Source organism: Barbus barbus (assembly GCF_936440315.1).
Source record: "Barbus barbus genome assembly, chromosome: 43".
In the NCBI taxonomy this organism is placed as follows: domain Eukaryota; kingdom Metazoa; phylum Chordata; class Actinopteri; order Cypriniformes; family Cyprinidae; genus Barbus; species Barbus barbus.
In genome coordinates, this window is record NC_136721.1 from 25,608,384 (window position 1) to 25,628,073 (window position 19,690).

The window sequence follows — 19,690 nt, forward strand, 5'->3', positions numbered from 1 at the left end:
ACTAACTGTATTTTCTATCGCTTACTCTAACCCTGCACCTAAAGCTAGCCCTCACACAAAACTTTATGCTATTGTACATTTTCAAAAAAGATCATTCTGTATGATTTATAAGCTTGTTTCATCATGGGGACCAAAAAATGTCTCCACAAGGATATTTTGGATATTGCCATCCTTTTGGGAACAGTTTGTCCCCATAACACAATGTATACCTGAACCACACACACATACACACAATTATTAGTTATTTTTTTTAATGCCATAAAAAATTCTTACATTAAGCATTTTAAAAATGTGGGGTGACAAATGATGTACAAAAACTTCAAGACTATTTTCCTTGAATTACTGTACATGGAATTGTATGATGAATAATATAAGCTATAAGAGTTAAAAGTGACATTTCATGTGATTTACATGTTTTAAATTATTAACAAGCTGAATTTAGATAACAACATTTAAATAACTGATGTGACACTACATGAAAAACTAAATGACTGATTTCAATCAACACAAACAGAGAAAAGCAGAGAAACACACTCAGCAGGACTTACTGTCTATATGAGGATTTAATACACATTTATTCTGATTTATGTTATTTCATGGACAGAAGTTCAGCTGCAGAATTAATGTAACGAAGAGAAAAGAAGAGACTCAATAACATTTCACTGTTACTGATTTATCCTGCTGCTCAAAGCATTATGGGTAGAATCTGTCATCAGTCTATTCTGATTCATCAACACAGTTTCACTGATGATCCAGAACCAACCCAAAACCCAGGACAGAGGGTCTGAGTGAATGTGGTCTGGACTGTGTGGATGAGGCTCATTGTGTCAGAGACGATGTAGAAGGACAGAGTTCCTGCTCTGTGATCCACAAACACTCCTATTCTCCTGATATCATCATCATCATCATCATCATCATCATACACTCCTATTCTCCTGATGATGGGCTTCACAAGGAGATCAGTCTTTATGTTATTGTGTCTGAATGAGTATCTGGAGGGATAGCAGTGCAAACTCCAGGACTGATCATTCAATCCAAACCCGCACTCATCACCTCCCTTCCTGCTGATGCTCTTATATGATACTGATATACACACATGACCTCCACTCCACTCCAGCTCCCAGTAACAGCGTCCACTCACACTCTCTCTACACAACACCTGAGAATAATACTGAAATCTGTCTGGATGATCAGGATACGGCTGATCTCTGCCAGTGACAGTAACCACTCTGTTTCTCTTAGACAGACGGAGGCGTTTATTCACTGTGTTCAGATCCAGAGTGAGCTGATGGGAATCTGATGGAGATAAAATACATCAGAATCAGGAATTATGAATCTGTTTGATCTTTTCATGTAACTGAATTCTTCATGTTCAGTATATCATCAGTGTCTCAATACAGAAGACCAGATATCCTGTGCTAATCATCATTTACATCAATTATAAAACTCTTCTTTCACCTTCTACAGAAGAACATGAACACACTCAGTGAGTTTTCTGCTTGTTTTCTTACTGACTTACATCGTAGGAAGTCATTCCTGGTCCTGGGAACAATGTTGGTGAAGGTGACTGTGGAAATCAACAGACATGAACAGTTTGATTCTCATTATCCTGCATCCATTCCTAACACATTTCTGATGTTCTCCATGATATGAGATGATGATGGACTGGTTTCTGAGAGCAGATGAATCTCCAGGACTTTACCTCTGTCTGAGATCTTCTTGAGCTCCTCTTTGCAGAAATCCTCCAGTTTTTCTCTCAGCTGATGGACAGATTCTCTCAGATCATCAGAAGAGACGAGAGAAATTAAGAGATTGTCATTTACATCTCTAGATTCAGGAGGAGCTGATAGAGACTGGAAACTCTACAGAAACACACAAATCACAACTCATCAGCTCCACACTTCACCCAATAACCTGCTCCAACATCAGAACTTACTCGACTGATCTTTAGTAACTCACATCAATCCAGCACTTTCACAGCATCAGCTTCATTCTTCTCATATTAATTAAATCACATTAGAGCTACAGATATTTGCCACTTACACTTTATGTGAACTTTCTAGGAAATAGTTTGGATGGTAATACATCTGCTAAGAACATAAATGTCCATCTAACAGCTCAAGCTCATCAATGGAGTCTCATTGTATGTTGAGTAGATTTGTTCAGGAAAAACAGCTGAAAGGCTATGATTAGATTGATCATTATTTATAACTTTAGAGCAGTTAGGGACAGTGAAACTTCACAAGGAACACGTCTATTGTCTTTTCAACCTGTTTGTGAAACGAGAGAGAGAGACATGGCTGCGCAAGCCATCGAACATCTTGTATATTTTTAATGAATGTTTCTAGACTACAGCTTTAATGAAGATTATTATTAAACTAGGCTACTCTATGGAATACTGAATATAAATAGAAATATATACCTGATTTCACCAGTAGCCTAGGTTAGATTTAAATAAGTACATTATTTTACAGGATATGTAATTTTAAAATATTTCTAGTGAATGCTATTACTAATAATACTAATGTTATTAAATTGAGGAAAACATTTAATGTTACAATAGACAATATAATTGTTAAATAGATTACATAGTGAATTATGAGTATTTCTATGATGGTGAGACCATTTATGCACAAACGTATTTACAGGCTTACTGTCACTGACACTAATGACATGATGAGACTGATTAATATACAGCCTGACTTCATGTTTTGGGTCTTCATGATCAATTTCATCAAAATGATACAGACAAATAAAAACAAATTTTATCAAGTTTGAGGATCACCTGATCCAATTGTGATGAACGTTACTATACGAATACACTATATTACAATGATTTCACCATGATGTAATAAATCATAAGGAAAAATTAGGTAAAAAGCTGAAATGTTGGTGAAGTTTTGAAGTGTTGATGGCGCTAGAGGTGTTTGACAGCTAAATATATCTTCCAGAAGAAAGCTCAGAGAAATGATACCTAAGAGATTTCCAGAGCTGAAAGTCACTTGTAAGCGGCGTCTCTTTCAGAAGAAGATGATCAGATGAGAGTCTGACTGATGATTATATAATAACACCATTGTAACGCGGGTTACGGGGGGTGGGAAAGGAAGAAGACAGGGTCGGCGTAAACTGGGACTCGTGTTTTTATTTAAATGTGCTCCTGCACCAACAAAATAAAACATAAGCGTGAAGCGCTCCTGGCACTTCCAATCACTTCGTAATTCCAACAATAAATCAATGTCCTCTCGGCTCCAGCCACAGTCTCCTCGAGTCCCGAGCTCCCAGTCTTTCTCTCCAGCTCCCCGTTTCCTGGTGGCTTTTATCCGGTCCCTCCACGCCAATTACTGAAACGAGACACAGGTGTTTGTCGTTTGCACTTGACCTACTTACGCACCGCTCGTCCCCTTTCTCTCTCTCCCGCTGCAGACTTCGCTAAACCACGCCCCCCTCGCCACATACCCCCACCGCCCGACTCAGGCCGGGGAGCCCTCCGGCCCGCAGCCCCCCCCCCCCCCATTCCTGGAGAGGAAGTCCGCTACTGCCATCCGCGCCCCCGGCCTGTGGACCACCTTGAATTTAAAGGGTTGTAATGCTAGATACCACCGGGTGATCCGCGCGTTGGTATCCTTCATGCGGTGGAGCCACTGCAGGGGCGCGTGGTCTGAACAGAGAGTGAATTCCCGCCCCAGGAGATAATATCGGAGAGTGAGGACTGCCCACCTTATCGCCAAACATTCCTTTTCTATGGTGCTGTACATAGTCTCTCTCTTCGAGAGCTTACGACTGATGTACAGCACCGGCCGTTCCTCACCCTCTATCTCCTGGGACAGGACCGCTCCAAGCCCCCTGCCCGACGCGTCGGTCTGCAATAAAAAGGGAAGAGAAAAGTCAGGAGAGTGCAGGAGCGGCCCGCCACACAGAGCAGCCTTTATCCGGGTGAAAGCCTGCTGGCACTGCTCCGTCCACTGGACCGGATCTGGGGCTTCCTTTTTAGTGAGGTCAGTCAGCGGGCTGGTGAGGTCCGAATACTTAGGTACAAACCTTCTATAATATCCCGCCAGCCCCAGGAACTGCCTCACCTCCTTTTTGGTCTTGGGCCTCGGACAGGTTGCAACTGCTGCGGTCTTATCAATTTGGGGACGCACCTGCCCGTGACCCAAGTGGAAACCCAGATACCGGACTTCCACACGCCCAACCGCACACTTTTTTGGATTGGCCGTGAGTCCGGCTCCTCTCAACGATCTCAGAACCGCCCGTAGATGCTGCATATGACGCTGCCAGTCATTACTATAGATGATAATATCATCCAAGTAAGCAGCGGCATACGCAGCGTGCGGTCGGAGTATTCGGTCCATGAGTCGCTGAAAGGTAGCCGGAGCCCCGAACAAGCCGAAAGGAAGCGTAACAAATTGGTGTAATCCAAACGGCGTTGTGAAAGCTGTCTTTTCTTTGGATATAGGTGTTAAGGGGATCTGCCAATATCCTTTCGTTAAATCCAGTGTCGAATAAAATCGAGCAGCACCTAGCCGATCAAGCAATTCGTCGACCCGTGGCATTGGATAGGCGTCGAATTTCGACACAGCATTCACCTTGCGATAATCCACGCAGAACCGGACCGAGCCGTCCGCTTTAGGCACTAAAACTATCGGGCTCGCCCAGTCACTGTTGGATTCCTCTATTACTCCCATATCCAGCATCGCCTCTAATTCAGTCTGAACTACCTTTTTTTTGTGTTCAGGTAAACGATACGGCCGGCTGCGCACCACCACACCCGGCTCGGTCTCAATGTGGTGCTGAATGAGGTCTGTGCGACCAGGCAGGGGCGAGAACACATCCGCAAATTCCGCGTGTAATTTGGCCACGTCAGTGAGCTGGGAGGGCGAGAGGTGATCTCCTGCCGGGGCCAAAGCGAGAGATGGGTTTTTCGTGTTCACTTCCGGCCCGAGATCTTCCTCTCCACTCACCACCCTGGCCAACATCACTGACTCCGCCTCACTCCATTTTTTAAGGAGATTGAGGTGGTAAACTTGACGTGCCCCACTCCTGTCTGTTCGCACCACTTCATAATTGAGATCCCCAACTCGCCGTGTGACCTCAAAGGGTCCTTGCCACTTGGCGAGTAATTTGGAACTAGAAGTTGGGAGCAATACCAGTACTTTCTCTCCCGGTGCAAATTCGCGTAATCTGGTTCCCCTGTTATATAACCGGCTTTGCTTGCCCTGCGCCTGCAACAAATTCTCCATAGAGAGCCGCCCCAAAGTGTGGAGTTTTGTTCTCAGGTCCAGGACATGCTGAATTTCGTTCTTACTGCTCGACGGTCCGTCCTCCCAAGTTTCCCTCAGAACGTCAAGCACCCCACGGGGCTGACGTCCGTAGAGAAGCTCGAAAGGGGAAAACCCCGTGGAGGCTTGGGGGACCTCTCGCACGGCAAATAAAAGGGGTTCCAGCCATTTGTCCCAATTTTTGGCGTCTTCGTGTACGAACTTTCGAATCATGGTTTTCAAGGTGCGATTAAATCGTTCGACCAGACCATCCGTTTGTGGGTGGTAGACGCTGGTGCGGACCGATTTAATGCCCAACAATTCGTAAAGTTCGCGGAGAGTCCGTGACATAAACGCCGTGCCTTGATCAGTGAGAATCTCTTTCGGGATTCCCACCCGGGAGATTAGATGAAACAGGGCGTCCGCCACACTTTTCGCGGAAATGCTGCGGAGCGCCACTGCCTCTGGGTACCGTGTTGCATAATCTACTAAGACTAATGCAAAGCGATGCCCACGTGCAGATCGTTCTAATGGCCCGATGAGGTCCATCCCAATTCGTTCGAAGGGGACCTCCATAAGAGGAAGCGGGCACAATGGTGCTTTTGGGGTGGCCGGTGGATTTACCAGTTGACATTCACGACACGACGCACACCACCTGCGCACGTTCTCGTGAATGCCCGGCCAAAAAAACCGGGTCATTAGACGATTAAGTGTTGCCGTTTGTCCCAAATGTCCTGCCATCGGATTACAATGAGCCGCCTGGAAAAGCATTTCCCGACGGCTTTTTGGTACTAACAACTGCGTTGTATCCTGTTCTGACTGAGTGTCTTGGGTCACTCGATACAACCTGTCTTTTAAAATCGCAAAATAAGGATAAGAGAGCGGTCGAGCCGGTTGGAGAGGCTGCCCGTCGATGGAACGGACCTGATCAAAGGCATTTTTGAGCGTTTCATCCTGGGACTGTTCCAGGGGAAAATCATCGCACCCTGTGAGGTTTTTCCTCACAGCAGCACTCCGTTCCTCTGTCTCAGTTCCCATTGGTCCCGGTTCAGCCTCTCCTACCTGCGCGACCGCCCCCCTTCCCCGCTCTTCCGTTCTCCAAGAGACATCCGCACATAAGTGCCCCACTAATGCCCAAAACCCTGGCCAATTGGTTCCCAAAATCAGCGGATGTCTGAGGTGCGGGCTAACGGCCACCTCCACTCTATGCTTTTGTCCCTGAAATTGGATAGACACCGACACTAAGGGGTAGGTTACCACATCCCCGTGCACGCACCGTACCCTAACCACGCGGCTCTTATCCAATGCCCCAGGCTGAATCAGGCTTTGATGTATTGAGGTTTGGTTACATCCTGAATCCACCAAAGCCGGATACGTACCCCCCCTCATACTCACAGGTATTTGGTACAGGCCAGCTTGATCGGGGGCAGCCTGTGGGGCGTCCGGGACCCGGATCAGTGTCCCTACTTCCATCACTGGACACCGATTAATAAAATGCCCTGGGTCCCCGCAACGCCAACCGACCGGCCCAGGCCTCCCCGCCGCTCCAGTGGCAGGAAGCGGGTCAAGGAATTGACGGGGGGGGAACGGAGGAACGGGAGCTGTGGACGCGCTGATGCCAGTCGGCCCCGCCCCCTTGGGCGGGGCCCTCGGGGCCGCCACCGGCTCCGTCCCCAGGCCACCCCTCTCGCGGGGTGGGGCTCGTGGAGGGAGATTCCCCCTGGACCTGGGAAGGGGGACAGGTTTAGAGGGAGAAAACACAGGGGAAGGGAGACAGAGAGAGACCGACGGCAAGGGTTCGCCGACCCCAGGGCACGCCACCATCTGGTCTTCCGCCAGTTGGATGGCCTGTTTCAGCGACGCCGGGCGGTGGCACTGGACCCACTGAGCAGTCTTCTTTGGCAGCCGCGCCACGAACTGCTCCAGCACCACCTTGTCGACGACTTCCTCGACGCTGCTGTCATCGGCCATCAGCCATCTGCGGCAGGCGTCCCGGAGCTGTTGCGCCATCACGAAGGGTCGGCCACTCTCCCCGAGGTCCAGTGATCTGAAGCGCTGGCGGTGCTGCTCGGGGCTCCGGCCGACCCGCTGGAGGATGGCGTGCTTAAGGTCTTCGTAGACCAGGAGGTTCAGGACTGGCAGTTGTTGTGCGGCCACCTGCGCTTCTCCAGACAGCAGGGGGATAAGCCGCACTGGCCAGTCCTCCAGAGGCCACCCACACGCCTCGGCCGATCTCTCGAACAGGTCCAGGAAAGCCTCCGTGTCGTCCTGGGGACCCATTTTGTGGAGAGGTACGTGAGGGGGCGGGGCTGGGGCAGATGGGGGCCGCGCAGCCCGAACCTCCCGGTCAATCCAGCTCCGGAACAACTCGCGGTCTTCCTGCTGGGCTTGGAGGAGGGCTCGGAAACTCCGTTCCTGATCATCCCTCATACCCAGCAGGGCCTGATGGTGTTCCTGATGAAGTCCCGCGAGGGACTGGATTACCTCCGCAAATGGCGATCCTGGCGGGGACTGCATGGCGGCGGCGGCGTTCTTCTTCCTAATCCCGGGTTTCGGCACCAGTGTAACGCGGGTTACGGGGGGTGGGAAAGGAAGAAGACAGGGTCGGCGTAAACTGGGACTCGTGTTTTTATTTAAATGTGCTCCTGCACCAACAAAATAAAACATAAGCGTGAAGCGCTCCTGGCACTTCCAATCACTTCGTAATTCCAACAATAAATCAATGTCCTCTCGGCTCCAGCCACAGTCTCCTCGAGTCCCGAGCTCCCAGTCTTTCTCTCCAGCTCCCCGTTTCCTGGTGGCTTTTATCCGGTCCCTCCACGCCAATTACTGAAACGAGACACAGGTGTTTGTCGTTTGCACTTGACCTACTTACGCACCGCTCGTCCCCTTTCTCTCTCTCCCGCTGCAGACTTCGCTAAACCACGCCCCCCTCGCCACAACCATCATGAAATGTTTCTCTGTGAGTCTGGTGTCACAGCAGGATCTGCTCAAGTCCACTATGATGCTGTTCTTCTAGATCTGTGTTACCTGCAGGAACTGGATGTGATCCTGTGTGTGTGAAAGCTGCTCCAGCTCAGCGTCTCTCCTCCTCAGATCATTGATCTCCTGCTTCAGTCTCTCCAGTCGTCCTTCAGCTCCACTCACTGCTTGCTTTTCCTGATCTCTGATCAGCCGTATCAGCTCAGAGCGGCTTCTCTCAATGGAGCGGATGAGCTCAGTAAAGATCCTCTCACTGTCCTCCACTGCTGTCTGTGCAGAGCGCTGTTAGGACACACAGTGATTCAGGATTCAGTGAGTCTGAACTGAGACGGAGACAAACTTCTCTTCTTCTCCAGACTCACCTTATGAGACACCACAGCCTCTCTCAGCTGCTGGAGATCTTTCTCTCTCTGCTGGATTCTCTGCTGGAACGTCTTCTGCGTCTCCTTCAGCTGCTTCTGCAGGACAAACACATGATAGTGAATCTCACAGAAAACTACTGGCTCCAAATCATCATGTGAGCAGATGAATCCAGGGAAAGTGGAGCTGATAACTAATGGCTGTAGGTTCAAACTCCAGAAAGCATGGCTGATCATTTACCACAATCATACATGAATTCACATGACGCATAAGGAGTGTTTCACACCACATATATAAGTATTATAAAAGTGAAACTGACACTGACATGAAGCTTTATACTGACAGTGTTTTTGCTGTGTTCTGCGGCTCTAAACAGAAAATAGATGAACTAAGTGAAGCTATAAATGACTGAAATCATCTAGATTCTGTCAGATTTACTTAATGTCGTTTGTCAATGCATTTAACTTGTATTTTGACTGACAGTCAGAAGTATATATTTTGTCAAAAAAACGTGAATAGTTCACTCCATTACTTAATCAAAGCCTATTATATGAAAGACTGTGTTGATAAAGGTTTCCGGTGCATTTTCAGCAAACAGTGAAACTCTTCTTGTACTAAATTCCTTATTCATTGGTGACGTGCGTGTACAGAGCGCTGACGTCAGTTCCGCCAGCGCGGTTCCAATTTACTTTCAGTTTCATTCTCTGCCGCTATTTTCATTGAGTGGTAAATGTGCGTGCATGAATGTAAGTTAATTTATCTTCCTTTCCCGGTCATATCGCGATGATGTTACTGCTGCATGTCTGATTGTGGTCACCGGTTCATATTGTAGTTAAGTTTATACAGAATGTGGAGGAGTGATGCGCGTGTGATTTACGTTCATATGTTTGGCGCCATTTGTCGGGTTGTACTTAATAGTAATGGATAGAGAAGTGGTATTAAGGCAAATGTTTATGTTACTGTATACAGACGAATACTGATATTTTATTTGTTTATTCCAGATTAAACCACAATTACTACCTCTGTTAATTTAATGACTGTACAATGCTGGATGATGTGAAATGACCCATCCTGAAGAGATTAAACTGACGAACAATCATCTTTCTCCTGTCACACTTCTTATGGGAGTTCAGTAGTGGACTAGCATTCCACCTAACTATAGAAAACAGATTCCTTTACATTTCTTGCAGTTGCTGTTCAGTTCTGCTGCAGTGTGAAGGCTGTAAGCTGTTAATATGGTGCTGATATAAACACATATGAAACGAGTGTCAGCAATATTTCATCAGAGTCTAGTGTTAAATACCTGTTTCTCTGTCCTCTGTGCTGCAGCTGATACAGTGTCGTGGTTTTTATGTTCATCCATCGTACACAGCATACATATACACTTCTGGTCAGTGCGACAGAAAACTTCAAGGATCTTGTCATGTTTCTGGCAGATCATCTCCTGCAGTCGTCCAGTGGCTTCAGTCAGATTGTGTCTCTTTCCTTTAAACCAACTCTCATGTTGTTCGAGGTGATTCTGACAGTAAGAGTTCAGACACACCAGACAGGACTTGACGGCTTTGTGTTTTCTTCCAGTACAGACGTCACACTGAACATCTCCAGCTCCAGCATCACAGTCAGCAGAGAGTTTGGTCTTCTTCAGTTTCTCCACCACTTCAGCCAGCATGGTGTTTCTAGCTAAAGCAGGTCTTGGACTGAAGGTCTGTCTGCACTGAGGGCAGCTGTAGACTCTCTTCTGATCCTCCTGATCCCAGCAGCCTGTAATACAGCTCTTACAGTAACTGTGTCCACAGGGAATGGCCACTGGATCCTTCAGGAGATCCAGACACACTGCACACAAGAACTCATCCTGAGAAAATCTGGCTTCTGCCATTTTACTGTAAGAATCTAGAGACACAAACACAAAACAGCTCAACTACACTTCAGCTTCCCTTTCCCTGAACTCAGGTGATTTGTTTCCTGCTTCTGTGTTTGAGTGACGTGTGTAAAACAGGTTTGTCTGTGAGTCCGTAAAGCAGGTTCCTCAATCCTGCTTCTGCTGAGTTTAGGTTCAACACACCTGACTGTAATGAAACACAAAGACCTTGACTATTTGGTTCAGGTGAGTTTATTTAGTGATCAAACTAAACAAAAGTGACTCTCCTGTGGCCTGTAGCACGAAGCCGGTTTCAGTTGTTACCCAGGTAAGTTCACGTTTAGTTTGAGCAAACTCCTTGTTTTCAGGCTCAAGGAGATGGGTTGGTTTTTAAGGTTTCTTCACCATGGTAACTCATGCAACACGGCTGCTCTTCTCTGGAGCAGGTTTTATTCTGGGTTAGAGATCACAAACCCAAACTAGACCAATCGGCTGTGAGCAAAGTGACATATATCTGATGCAATGAAGCCACTCCCCCGTATCTCTCGCTCCAAATTAAAGCAGTTTACAGTCAAATAATTTAGAGACAGAATTGAAGACTTTTGCAGCTACTTATCTATTATATTTCTATTATATTAATTGTAATTGTATAATACATACATTCATATAGTTGTTATATGAAGTGGCAATTAATTAAGCTTTGTGTGTGTGTGTGTGTGTGTATATATATATATATAGTATCTCACAGAAGTTAGTACACCCCTCACATTTTTGTAAATATTTTATTATATATTTTCATGTGACGACACTGAAGAAATTACACTTTGCTACAATGTAAAGTAGTGAGTGTACAGCTTGTATAACAGTGTAAATTTACTGTCTCCTCAAAATAACTTGCAAGGATCCCCTCGCTAGTCCAAAAGCAGAATCCAGCGGCCTGGTCGAAAGTTTAATGCACGTTCTGTCTTTTACTTGCGCCTCTGAATTTATCTGGATTTAATTTCAATTTTAGTCTAGCTCCGTGCTAGATCTGACTCCAGTTTCAAGTGATCGTTAAATTTAGACAATATTTATAATTAAACATTGACCACAGACATCAATTGTATATTAATCTAGATATTTGATTATTCTAGAAATCCCATACTTTCAATTCTTTGTTCATTAGGGACCAGGTATCGCACAGGAATTAACACTTCGGTCGATAGTGAACCCACGGACACAAACTCATCAGTTCTGAACTTACTCAGAGGATGCAGAGTGGTTATAATGAGCTGCGCCTGCATACTCATAACAAAAAGTGTATTTTTCCCTATAACCACGAGAGCTATACCGTGTGTTAGCCAGTGACAGTCAGAAAACAGAAGCCCCTCATGATGTTCCTCATGGTTTATCCACTGGTGCTTCGGTGTGATCTGTCCTGAACACAGATTTGCAGAAATACCAGGCTACACACTAATCTACTTGAAAAATGATTTCAGAAGAGATCAGAATAAATCAAAATAACAATTTATTATTAATTTATTAAAAACGTGTCATGGAAATTACATAATTAAACAATAAGAAGCCAATTCAATGAATCTGGGAGTAAAATGTATACCTGACTTCAGGAAGATACATATTATGGAGCATTTGAAATACACTCCACACTACGGGCTGATCTGGCTACAGAATCGCAATGACTGATTTGCAGCTTTCCCTTAAATACCGACAGAACAAAAGGGCTATAAACATTTATTCTCGGCCCCCCATAGATTACATCTGTGTACAGGGGATGAGAAACCTCTGTAGGAGCTGCTCTCGTGCACCAAATGGTCACACCTGTAGAGCAATGTTTATCAGATTTTTAAAGGAGACCACCCAATACAGAAGTACAGAATTCACTTTAAGTTTTCAATATTTTTCATAATATAAGTGACTACTGTGAAATTGAGACCAGTTTATCAATCGCACAGAGACCTTTAAAACTGAACATGAAGGGGGGAAACAACAGGTTCACAAGATATATGATATGTGGCATATACATGTTCTTAATGAACTTTGAATGTGACCTTTTTGGGGGGAAAGAGGGAGAGGCAGAGAGGAAAATGATCAAAGAAGATAAGTTTGGTTAGGGTGGTGTTGTATGTTCTCTTTGGAGATCTTTTCTCCAGATTAGTTTTATGGCTTTATTGCATGGCATCCTTCTTTGGGAGAGTTCCTGAGTTTTGGCCTCAGAATTAATTTAATAAAGACATAAATTCACTCCTTGCAGCCCTCCCTTGGTCCCTTGGGGAAAACGTTGAGTGGTACCTAAGGGACCAAAAGGAAATGATCTCCATCTGATGTCTACTGCTAAAGTTTTTGCAGAGCAGGCAGCCCCAGTTGATGCATATGAGCAGAGTGGTCACCTGAAATGACAACATTAAGACAGGTTGAGGAAAGCACTGCAGAATGCACATCACTGACATGCCCAGTCCCTTGAGCGTAAGCATTCTGTATCGCTGCAGTCTTTTGGTCAGGTGTGTTTCCACCTGCACTGGCTGTGATGGTAATCAGTCTGTTGGTGTTACTTGTAAGACTGCTGAAAGACTGTCAAAATTGGGGATAATCTTCCCTAAAAAAAGAAATTAAAAAAAAAGTATTTCTTTAATAATGCATGTTAATTTTTTCTGTTTGAAGTGTTGCATTAGTCATTATCACCGTCCATAAAGCAGTATCTCCTGATCCAGATGAACCTGTAAATCGCTCATAAACAGAGAAAACATGTGGAACCGGAGAGACTGAGGATGCAGCTGAAATGCGGTGGATTATTTGTCTGGAACTAATAATCCTGAAGGACTCAAACTACTCCAGACCCAGAGAAACCACAGGACTATAGTCTGGCTGTCTATTATACAGCTTTGGTCTGAAGAGATGCCATGATTTGTCCTGGAGAACTGATGGACTGATCTTCAAAAATGAAAACATGGATTATAAATGTTCCAACTGTCTGATTTATACAGATTGCGCAATTGCTTTTGTGTCACTTTGTCAAAAACACATTCAAGAGTTATGTCGGTGTCTTCTTGTAAATATATGCTGATCCAAACTGATTTTGCACACAATGTAATGTAATCTTGCATCAAACCATGGGGCCATGTGTCCTCTATGGGCCCTAAATACACTCAAACCCCAACAAAAATATGGTTGGATAAGTGAATGGCGCCATCTAGAGCACAATAATGAAATTGCCCAACTGTTCAAGCACACAGTGCATGGTTAACACGAAATCTTTGTTCACACAACTCATATTCAAACATGCAAGAGTCAAACCTGTGTCAAACACATTTGGTTAATAATACAAGTCATGTCAATGGATTATTTTTCTTGCATTATAAATATAACATTGCATATACAAATCAACATGTGTGCTATAATATATGTGAAGAAGGCTGAAATAAACTGAAGGTGCTGTGATGTGAAATAATATAATGGTCATGTGACTTCATTTACATTAAACAGCTTAGTCAATATAGGTAAGGTAAAGCATTAAATGACTAAACCAGCATTACATCATCTGCCACATTTTCTGTGGTATTTATGAAAAATAATAAACACATTAGGGATGTTTCCTGGACAGGGTTTCGATTAAGACAGGAGTAGGCTTAATCTAGAATAGTTTATCGTATGTTTCACTCCATTTCTATCAAGGTCCTCGAGTTCAGAATCATTACTTTAGCAGCTTTGAAAGTCAGTGGGTGAATTTTTTTTATTTTTTTATTTTTTCTATTCTCTAAAACGTGACTTGTTTTGATCAGTAATCCCTCTTAAGGCTATATATAGTGATTTTTTTTAACACTGACTAGTTGCAAATGTGATGTTTATTTACAACAACTCTATAATAAGAAGTTAATATTGTGGTATATATTAGACACAATATTGTCTGATTTTGAAAAAGTGTGTAAATGAGAATATTAGCTATAAATCCACAGAAGAACTAACAAAACACAATAGTTTAGGTCTTGGACTGGAAGCAGCAGCACAAACCGTTATGTGTCACATTAGAGAGCATTTCTGAATGATTGTTTTGATGTCAAATAAATCTTGCTGTTTTGCTTTTTATGTTAAAGTAGTGTCTCTGTTGTAAAGTTATACAGCTACAGTTGTGTTGCTGTGTTTTAAAGCAGGTTTGATTTTCTTCTCATCAGTCTGTATTTACAGCAGTTTCTCTCTACACTCAGGTTAAATGTGGATGAATGGCTATAGATGTGTGCACACACTGCCAGAGATGTGTTGATCACTATCATCCTGCTTTTGTGAGGGTTGTAGGAGTGTTACATAAAATAGTTTTTTCATTTAACTTTCTTAAAGCTCTTTACTCCAAATATACTACAAGCTAGTCGGTGTATTCAGTGTAATGTATTGTAAGCTGCCTCAGAGGAATAAGGTATTGCGAGTATTACATTCAACAATAATAAAACAGTGCATTGACATAAAAAAAAAAAAAATTTACTTTTGGTACTTATGTATTTTAAAAAAAGCTGTAAATCCAAAAAATGAGGATAATCAATATATATGTTTGTGATTTCTAGTCTCACATGATCCAGACAGGCCTGTCAAGTTTCATCCAGATGTTCCCAAGAACGCAGCATCAGTGACGTCCAGAAACAGACTGAACATCTTCATCTTCATCATCATCATCATCATCATCTTCATCACTCCAGACTACAGACTGTTCAGATCCTGGACACTTTTTCAGACTCGATCTGAAACAATCAGACTTATGAACGGATTCTTTCTCACATCATTGATAGCTGTGTTTTATTGCTCTGCTGCTGCACTTTACTGACATTTTCACATCATGACCCCCTCTGCATCAAACACAGACTTCTGTGCTTTAAAAAAATGCTTGTATAATTTTGCACAGCAATGCATGTTTTCATCCTTACACTTTAATTGCGGAGCTGTCGAGTTTTCACGACCAAACACTTCACGCCAGACTTTAAGCTGTGGCCTGTATGAGATCTAGAGACAGTCGTGTGGATCATATACTGTATGTCATATGTGCTGAAACACTGGATCATAGATATTCTGAAAACACTCGTCTGAGCTCTGACTGTGCAAACTCATGAATGATGCAGTAATGAAAGAGACAGACTGTTCAGTGTGTCATGCTGTACTCTACTGGAGATTATTAATATTACAGCAGATCAACAGATGAGAGAAAATCACATGAACTTCCACATCATATCAGATACATTTCTATTATCATTAAAAAAAATCACAATTAAAATATGCATCATTTTAATGCTAATTACTTGTTTTCTTTTGAATCTGGGGTGAAATTAGACGTTGCTCTATTTTCATGGGTTTAAGTGAGGCTACAACAAGCACACAATTATTCACTATAAACCTGTGATAGAAAAGCCTGTCAATCAACATTAGAGCACCAAAACACTGCATCATCTCTATAATCTTAGGAAAGAACATTCTGCCTTATGAACAGCGACAGTCAGCTCTGATAACAGATCAGTATTAATTATAATGTAGAAAACAATTTTCTGTGAAGCTGCTTTGAAACAATATTGTGAAAAGCACTATACAAATAAACATGAATGTGAAAAACTCGCAGAAATAAACCAAATCCAGATTTATGTATGTGAAGAAACTCAAACATTTCTCAAATAAACATGAATACAATAATAACATACTCCATATTCCCCTTTATGCAGTTAGATGAATTGCCTGGATTGACCTCTGACCCCTGTGATACGGTTAGACAAAAGAAGAAAAAACAGCAGCCACCTCATAAAGTTTGCTTCAAAAACAGGTTTATTGAAACAATCTAAAAGAACAATAGAAAACAATGTTGCACGCTCTACGAATGACCACAGCTCCAATCCACTTACTGTCTGATGCAGGAGTGTGTGTGTGTGTGTGTGAGAGTGAGTGAGTGAGTGAGTGAGTGAGTGAGTGAGTGAGTGAGTGTGTGTAAATTAGACTACTAGAACAAACCTCCTCAACAGTATTTATGCTTACTGAACACTCATCCCCAGAGTACCGAGGTAAAGAATATGTAGAGTGTGTGTGAGATTGTGTCCATGTATGAATTTTCTCAATCAGAGTCACAATGGTGTCAAACCAATGTTTGTAACCCCAGAGTGCAGGCTTGGTGGATCCAGAAACAGCATAGGTCACATTTTAAATAAATCCTTCACCAGGATCAGAGACTGGTTTTTCTCGTGCTTAAACTGACCAAACACTGACACTGAGGTTTCATCTGTTGGCCTGCACTGAAAACAATCAGACATTCCTGCCTTCATATGACATATTTTACTGGAAAACTGAGCTGTTCTTTGATTGGTGGAGTCACTGAATATTCATTTATCAAAGTTTCATAGAAATATTGTATTTACCTGCAGCTTCAGACAAACTGATGAAAACATCAACAAACTCCTGATGTCTCTCACAGAAAAATAAAACTGATTGTCAAGAAAAATCAATCAAATACATTTGATCATTTCAAAGCAACACGACCGGTCATCTTTACACTGATTTACAGTTCAGTTTTCCTGGTCAAACTCTCACACATTCACTGTCACAGTAAAGCAGAGGAGGTTTCTCTGATTCTTCATGATCATGTGATTGAGTGACAGACAGTTAAATGTTGCTCTCTACTGTAAATCAGCAGAATTAAAGCTCTGCATTATTCTACAGTATTAAGAAACTAAAATGAAATCAGTAAAAGTAGTAGTAGCTAATTCCAGGAGAAACGTTCATTTTGATCAGCCTGAAGATTGATAAACTTTAAACATTATTAAACTTTGTCCTTACATTAAAATTAGACAAACGTGGGGGGGCGCATGTCCTAAAAGGTTGAAAACCCCTGCTGTAGTGTGTAGAGATATACTCTCAATCTCAGCACAAGTTGAGTGTCAATTCACAGAACAACAGGGTGATGACCCAAAACATACAGCAAAGGCAACCCAGGAGTTAAAAAAAAAAAAAAAAAAAAGTGTAATATTCTACCATGGCCATAGTTCAATACAGTGTAATACACACACACACAACTGACGGAGATAGGCACTCGCCCGTCTCCATTTCCTCCTCCAGATCGAACTGTGAGCCTCACGACTGCAGATGGGACCCGAACCGCGGGGATCACTTGTGAAAATCTCGTCCACAATCAAGGATTTTCGGGAGCGGAGCGTATGCAGCAATCAGCCTCCTCACTGAACGCAACCGGCCCGTGCTACGCTCCCAGACAAACCACGCACTGCTCGTGTGTCTCCAGCCGAGATGACGCTCGTGTGTCTCCAGCCGAGATGAAGCGTTTGCAGGGAGACACACACGGCTTGAACAAGCATAACTTGCTCTCGCGCTCAGTGCCACTCTTAGACATGATACTGGTGAATGCAAATCAGTGTAGTGTCTTATCGAGTGCAGTTTTATGTATTCCTTGTGAAAGTGTTTGAGCAGACAACAGAATAGAACAGACACAAAGAGATGACAAAAAGCTGACGCCAACTTTGCCGCACGTGCTTTTATGCTCCCTGGTTTCTGACGTCACCCCTGTGACGTCGCGCCCTTCCATTGGACAGATTCAGATCAGGGGCGTTCCCAAAGCGTGGTGACGCAGCTAGACTTGAGAAAGAACAGCAGGAGCATCAGAATCCACAGACGAGCAAAAACCACCAGAACAGAGAGAAATGAAGGAGAGAGATGAGACACAAACCAGTGGAGAGAAAAACAGACAGAGACCTGTTAGACGAGAGAGTATGGACAGAATAAAACCAGAATGTAAGTGTTTGTTCATTTTTAAATTGATTTACTATTAACTCCTGTTATAAAGCGGCACAAGACAGATTCAAGATTTTCTGCAATCACAGACAGAGCTGGACAGTAACGAACTACATTTACTTGAGTATTGCACTTTATCTCTATTTGAGTATTATTTTCTCTATAAACTTATGACTTTAACTTCACTACATTTGAAAGACAGACAAATATCGTATGTTTCACTCCATTTCTATCAAATGCCAAATGAGTCGCAATAGAAACCGAATACTTCAATGGTTGCGGATGAAAGAGCTCAAATCGAGAGCAAATGCAAACCAATGACATGAAATAAAACGTCCTCCTCATGTATTAAAGAAGAGTGTCTTGATTAAGTGCTGGAAACAGCGGATGATTAGCACAGATCGGTAACAAAACTCTGAGATATTTACAGTAACACACAGGTGTATTGTGCAAACTGTACTTAATAGCGATGTTTAGATAGCTATAGAAGAATTAACATGTTAAAGTTTTTTGAAAATATTTAGCTTACAGATCTCAGTTTAAATGCTTCAGTTTGTTTTGATATTATATTATGTTATGTTAGGTCTATATCATAAACCTAATTAATAATTGACCTTGTTTTTTAATGGACTCTCTTCTGCTCATCAAGGCTGTATTTATTTGATAAAAATACAGAGAAAAAAACCCCAGTAATATTGTGAAATATTGCCATTTCTAATATTGGTTTCCTGTTTTATATACTTTAAAATATAATGTATTTCTGTGATCTGCAGCTGTATTTTCAGCATCATTACTCCAGTCTTCAGTGTCACATGATCTTCAGAAATCATAATAATATACTGATTTATAATCAGTGTTGAAACTGTTGTGCTGCTTAATTCTTTTTTGATTCTTTGATGAATACAAAGTTAAAAAGAACAGCATTTATTAAAAATAAAAAGCTTTTCTAACAATATAAGTCTTTATAAAAATATAAAAGTATCACTGTCTTAAAAAATAAAAATTACTGACTCCAAACTTTTAAATAGTAGTACATATTGAAACACAAAATTTATATTTTGAATAAACACTGTTCTTTTTAACTTTTTATTGATCAAATAATCCCGAATCCTGAAAAACTATCACAGGTCGCAAACAATATTAAGCAGCAAAACTGTTTGATTATAAATCTGTATATTAGAATGATTTCTGAAGGATATTTCAAATAGATACAGCATTGATGAGCGTAAGAAACTTTTTAAAAAAACTTTACTTTCAAACTTTTAAACGGCAGTGAATTATACTGTAAAAATAGTTTTCTCAGGTAACCGAAAATGTACATCATTTAGTTAAAATCAAGGGTCAAATCAAATAAAAATAGCACATTAAAGTTAAAAGTTTCACACTTTTGTGTGTGTGCTGTACAGGTCTGGTATAAAGAATGTTGTTGCTCAGGTGACCGAAATGTCCCCCAATAGAGAAAGGTTCTGCTCAG

At 42.6% G+C, this 19,690-nt stretch overlaps 1 protein-coding gene across 1 annotated transcript; it reads right to left on the reverse strand.

Annotated features, from left to right (window-relative positions):
* Positions 1-252: 252 nt before the first annotated feature.
* LOC306862869 (tripartite motif-containing protein 16-like) lies at positions 253-10,572 on the reverse strand. The gene is made up of 6 exons (XM_079405917.1): positions 9,904-10,572; positions 8,603-8,698; positions 8,289-8,522; positions 1,703-1,862; positions 1,520-1,567; positions 253-1,296 (listed from the first exon to the last, which is right to left on the reverse strand). The coding sequence occupies exons 1-6, from the start codon at positions 10,474-10,476 to the stop codon at positions 731-733; spliced, it is 1,677 nt and encodes a 558-aa protein (XP_079262043.1). The 5' UTR covers positions 10,477-10,572; the 3' UTR covers positions 253-730.
* Between the last annotated feature and the right edge of the window lie 9,118 nt (positions 10,573-19,690).

What these genes read in the sequence shown, in the direction of transcription:
- LOC306862869 (XM_079405917.1), bottom strand. Translation starts at nt 10,476, where the DNA reads ATGGCAGAAGCCAGATTTTCTCAGGATGAGTTCTTGTGTGCAGTGTGT. An exon ending in AGGCTGTGGTGTCTCATAAG is followed by an intron (nt 8,523 to 8,602) that starts GTGAGTCTGGAG and finishes GTGTCCTAACAG; the next exon opens with CGCTCTGCACAGACAGCAGT. An exon ending in CAGGAATGACTTCCTACGAT is followed by an intron (nt 1,297 to 1,519) that starts GTAAGTCAGTAA and finishes TATCTCCATCAG; the next exon opens with ATTCCCATCAGCTCACTCTG.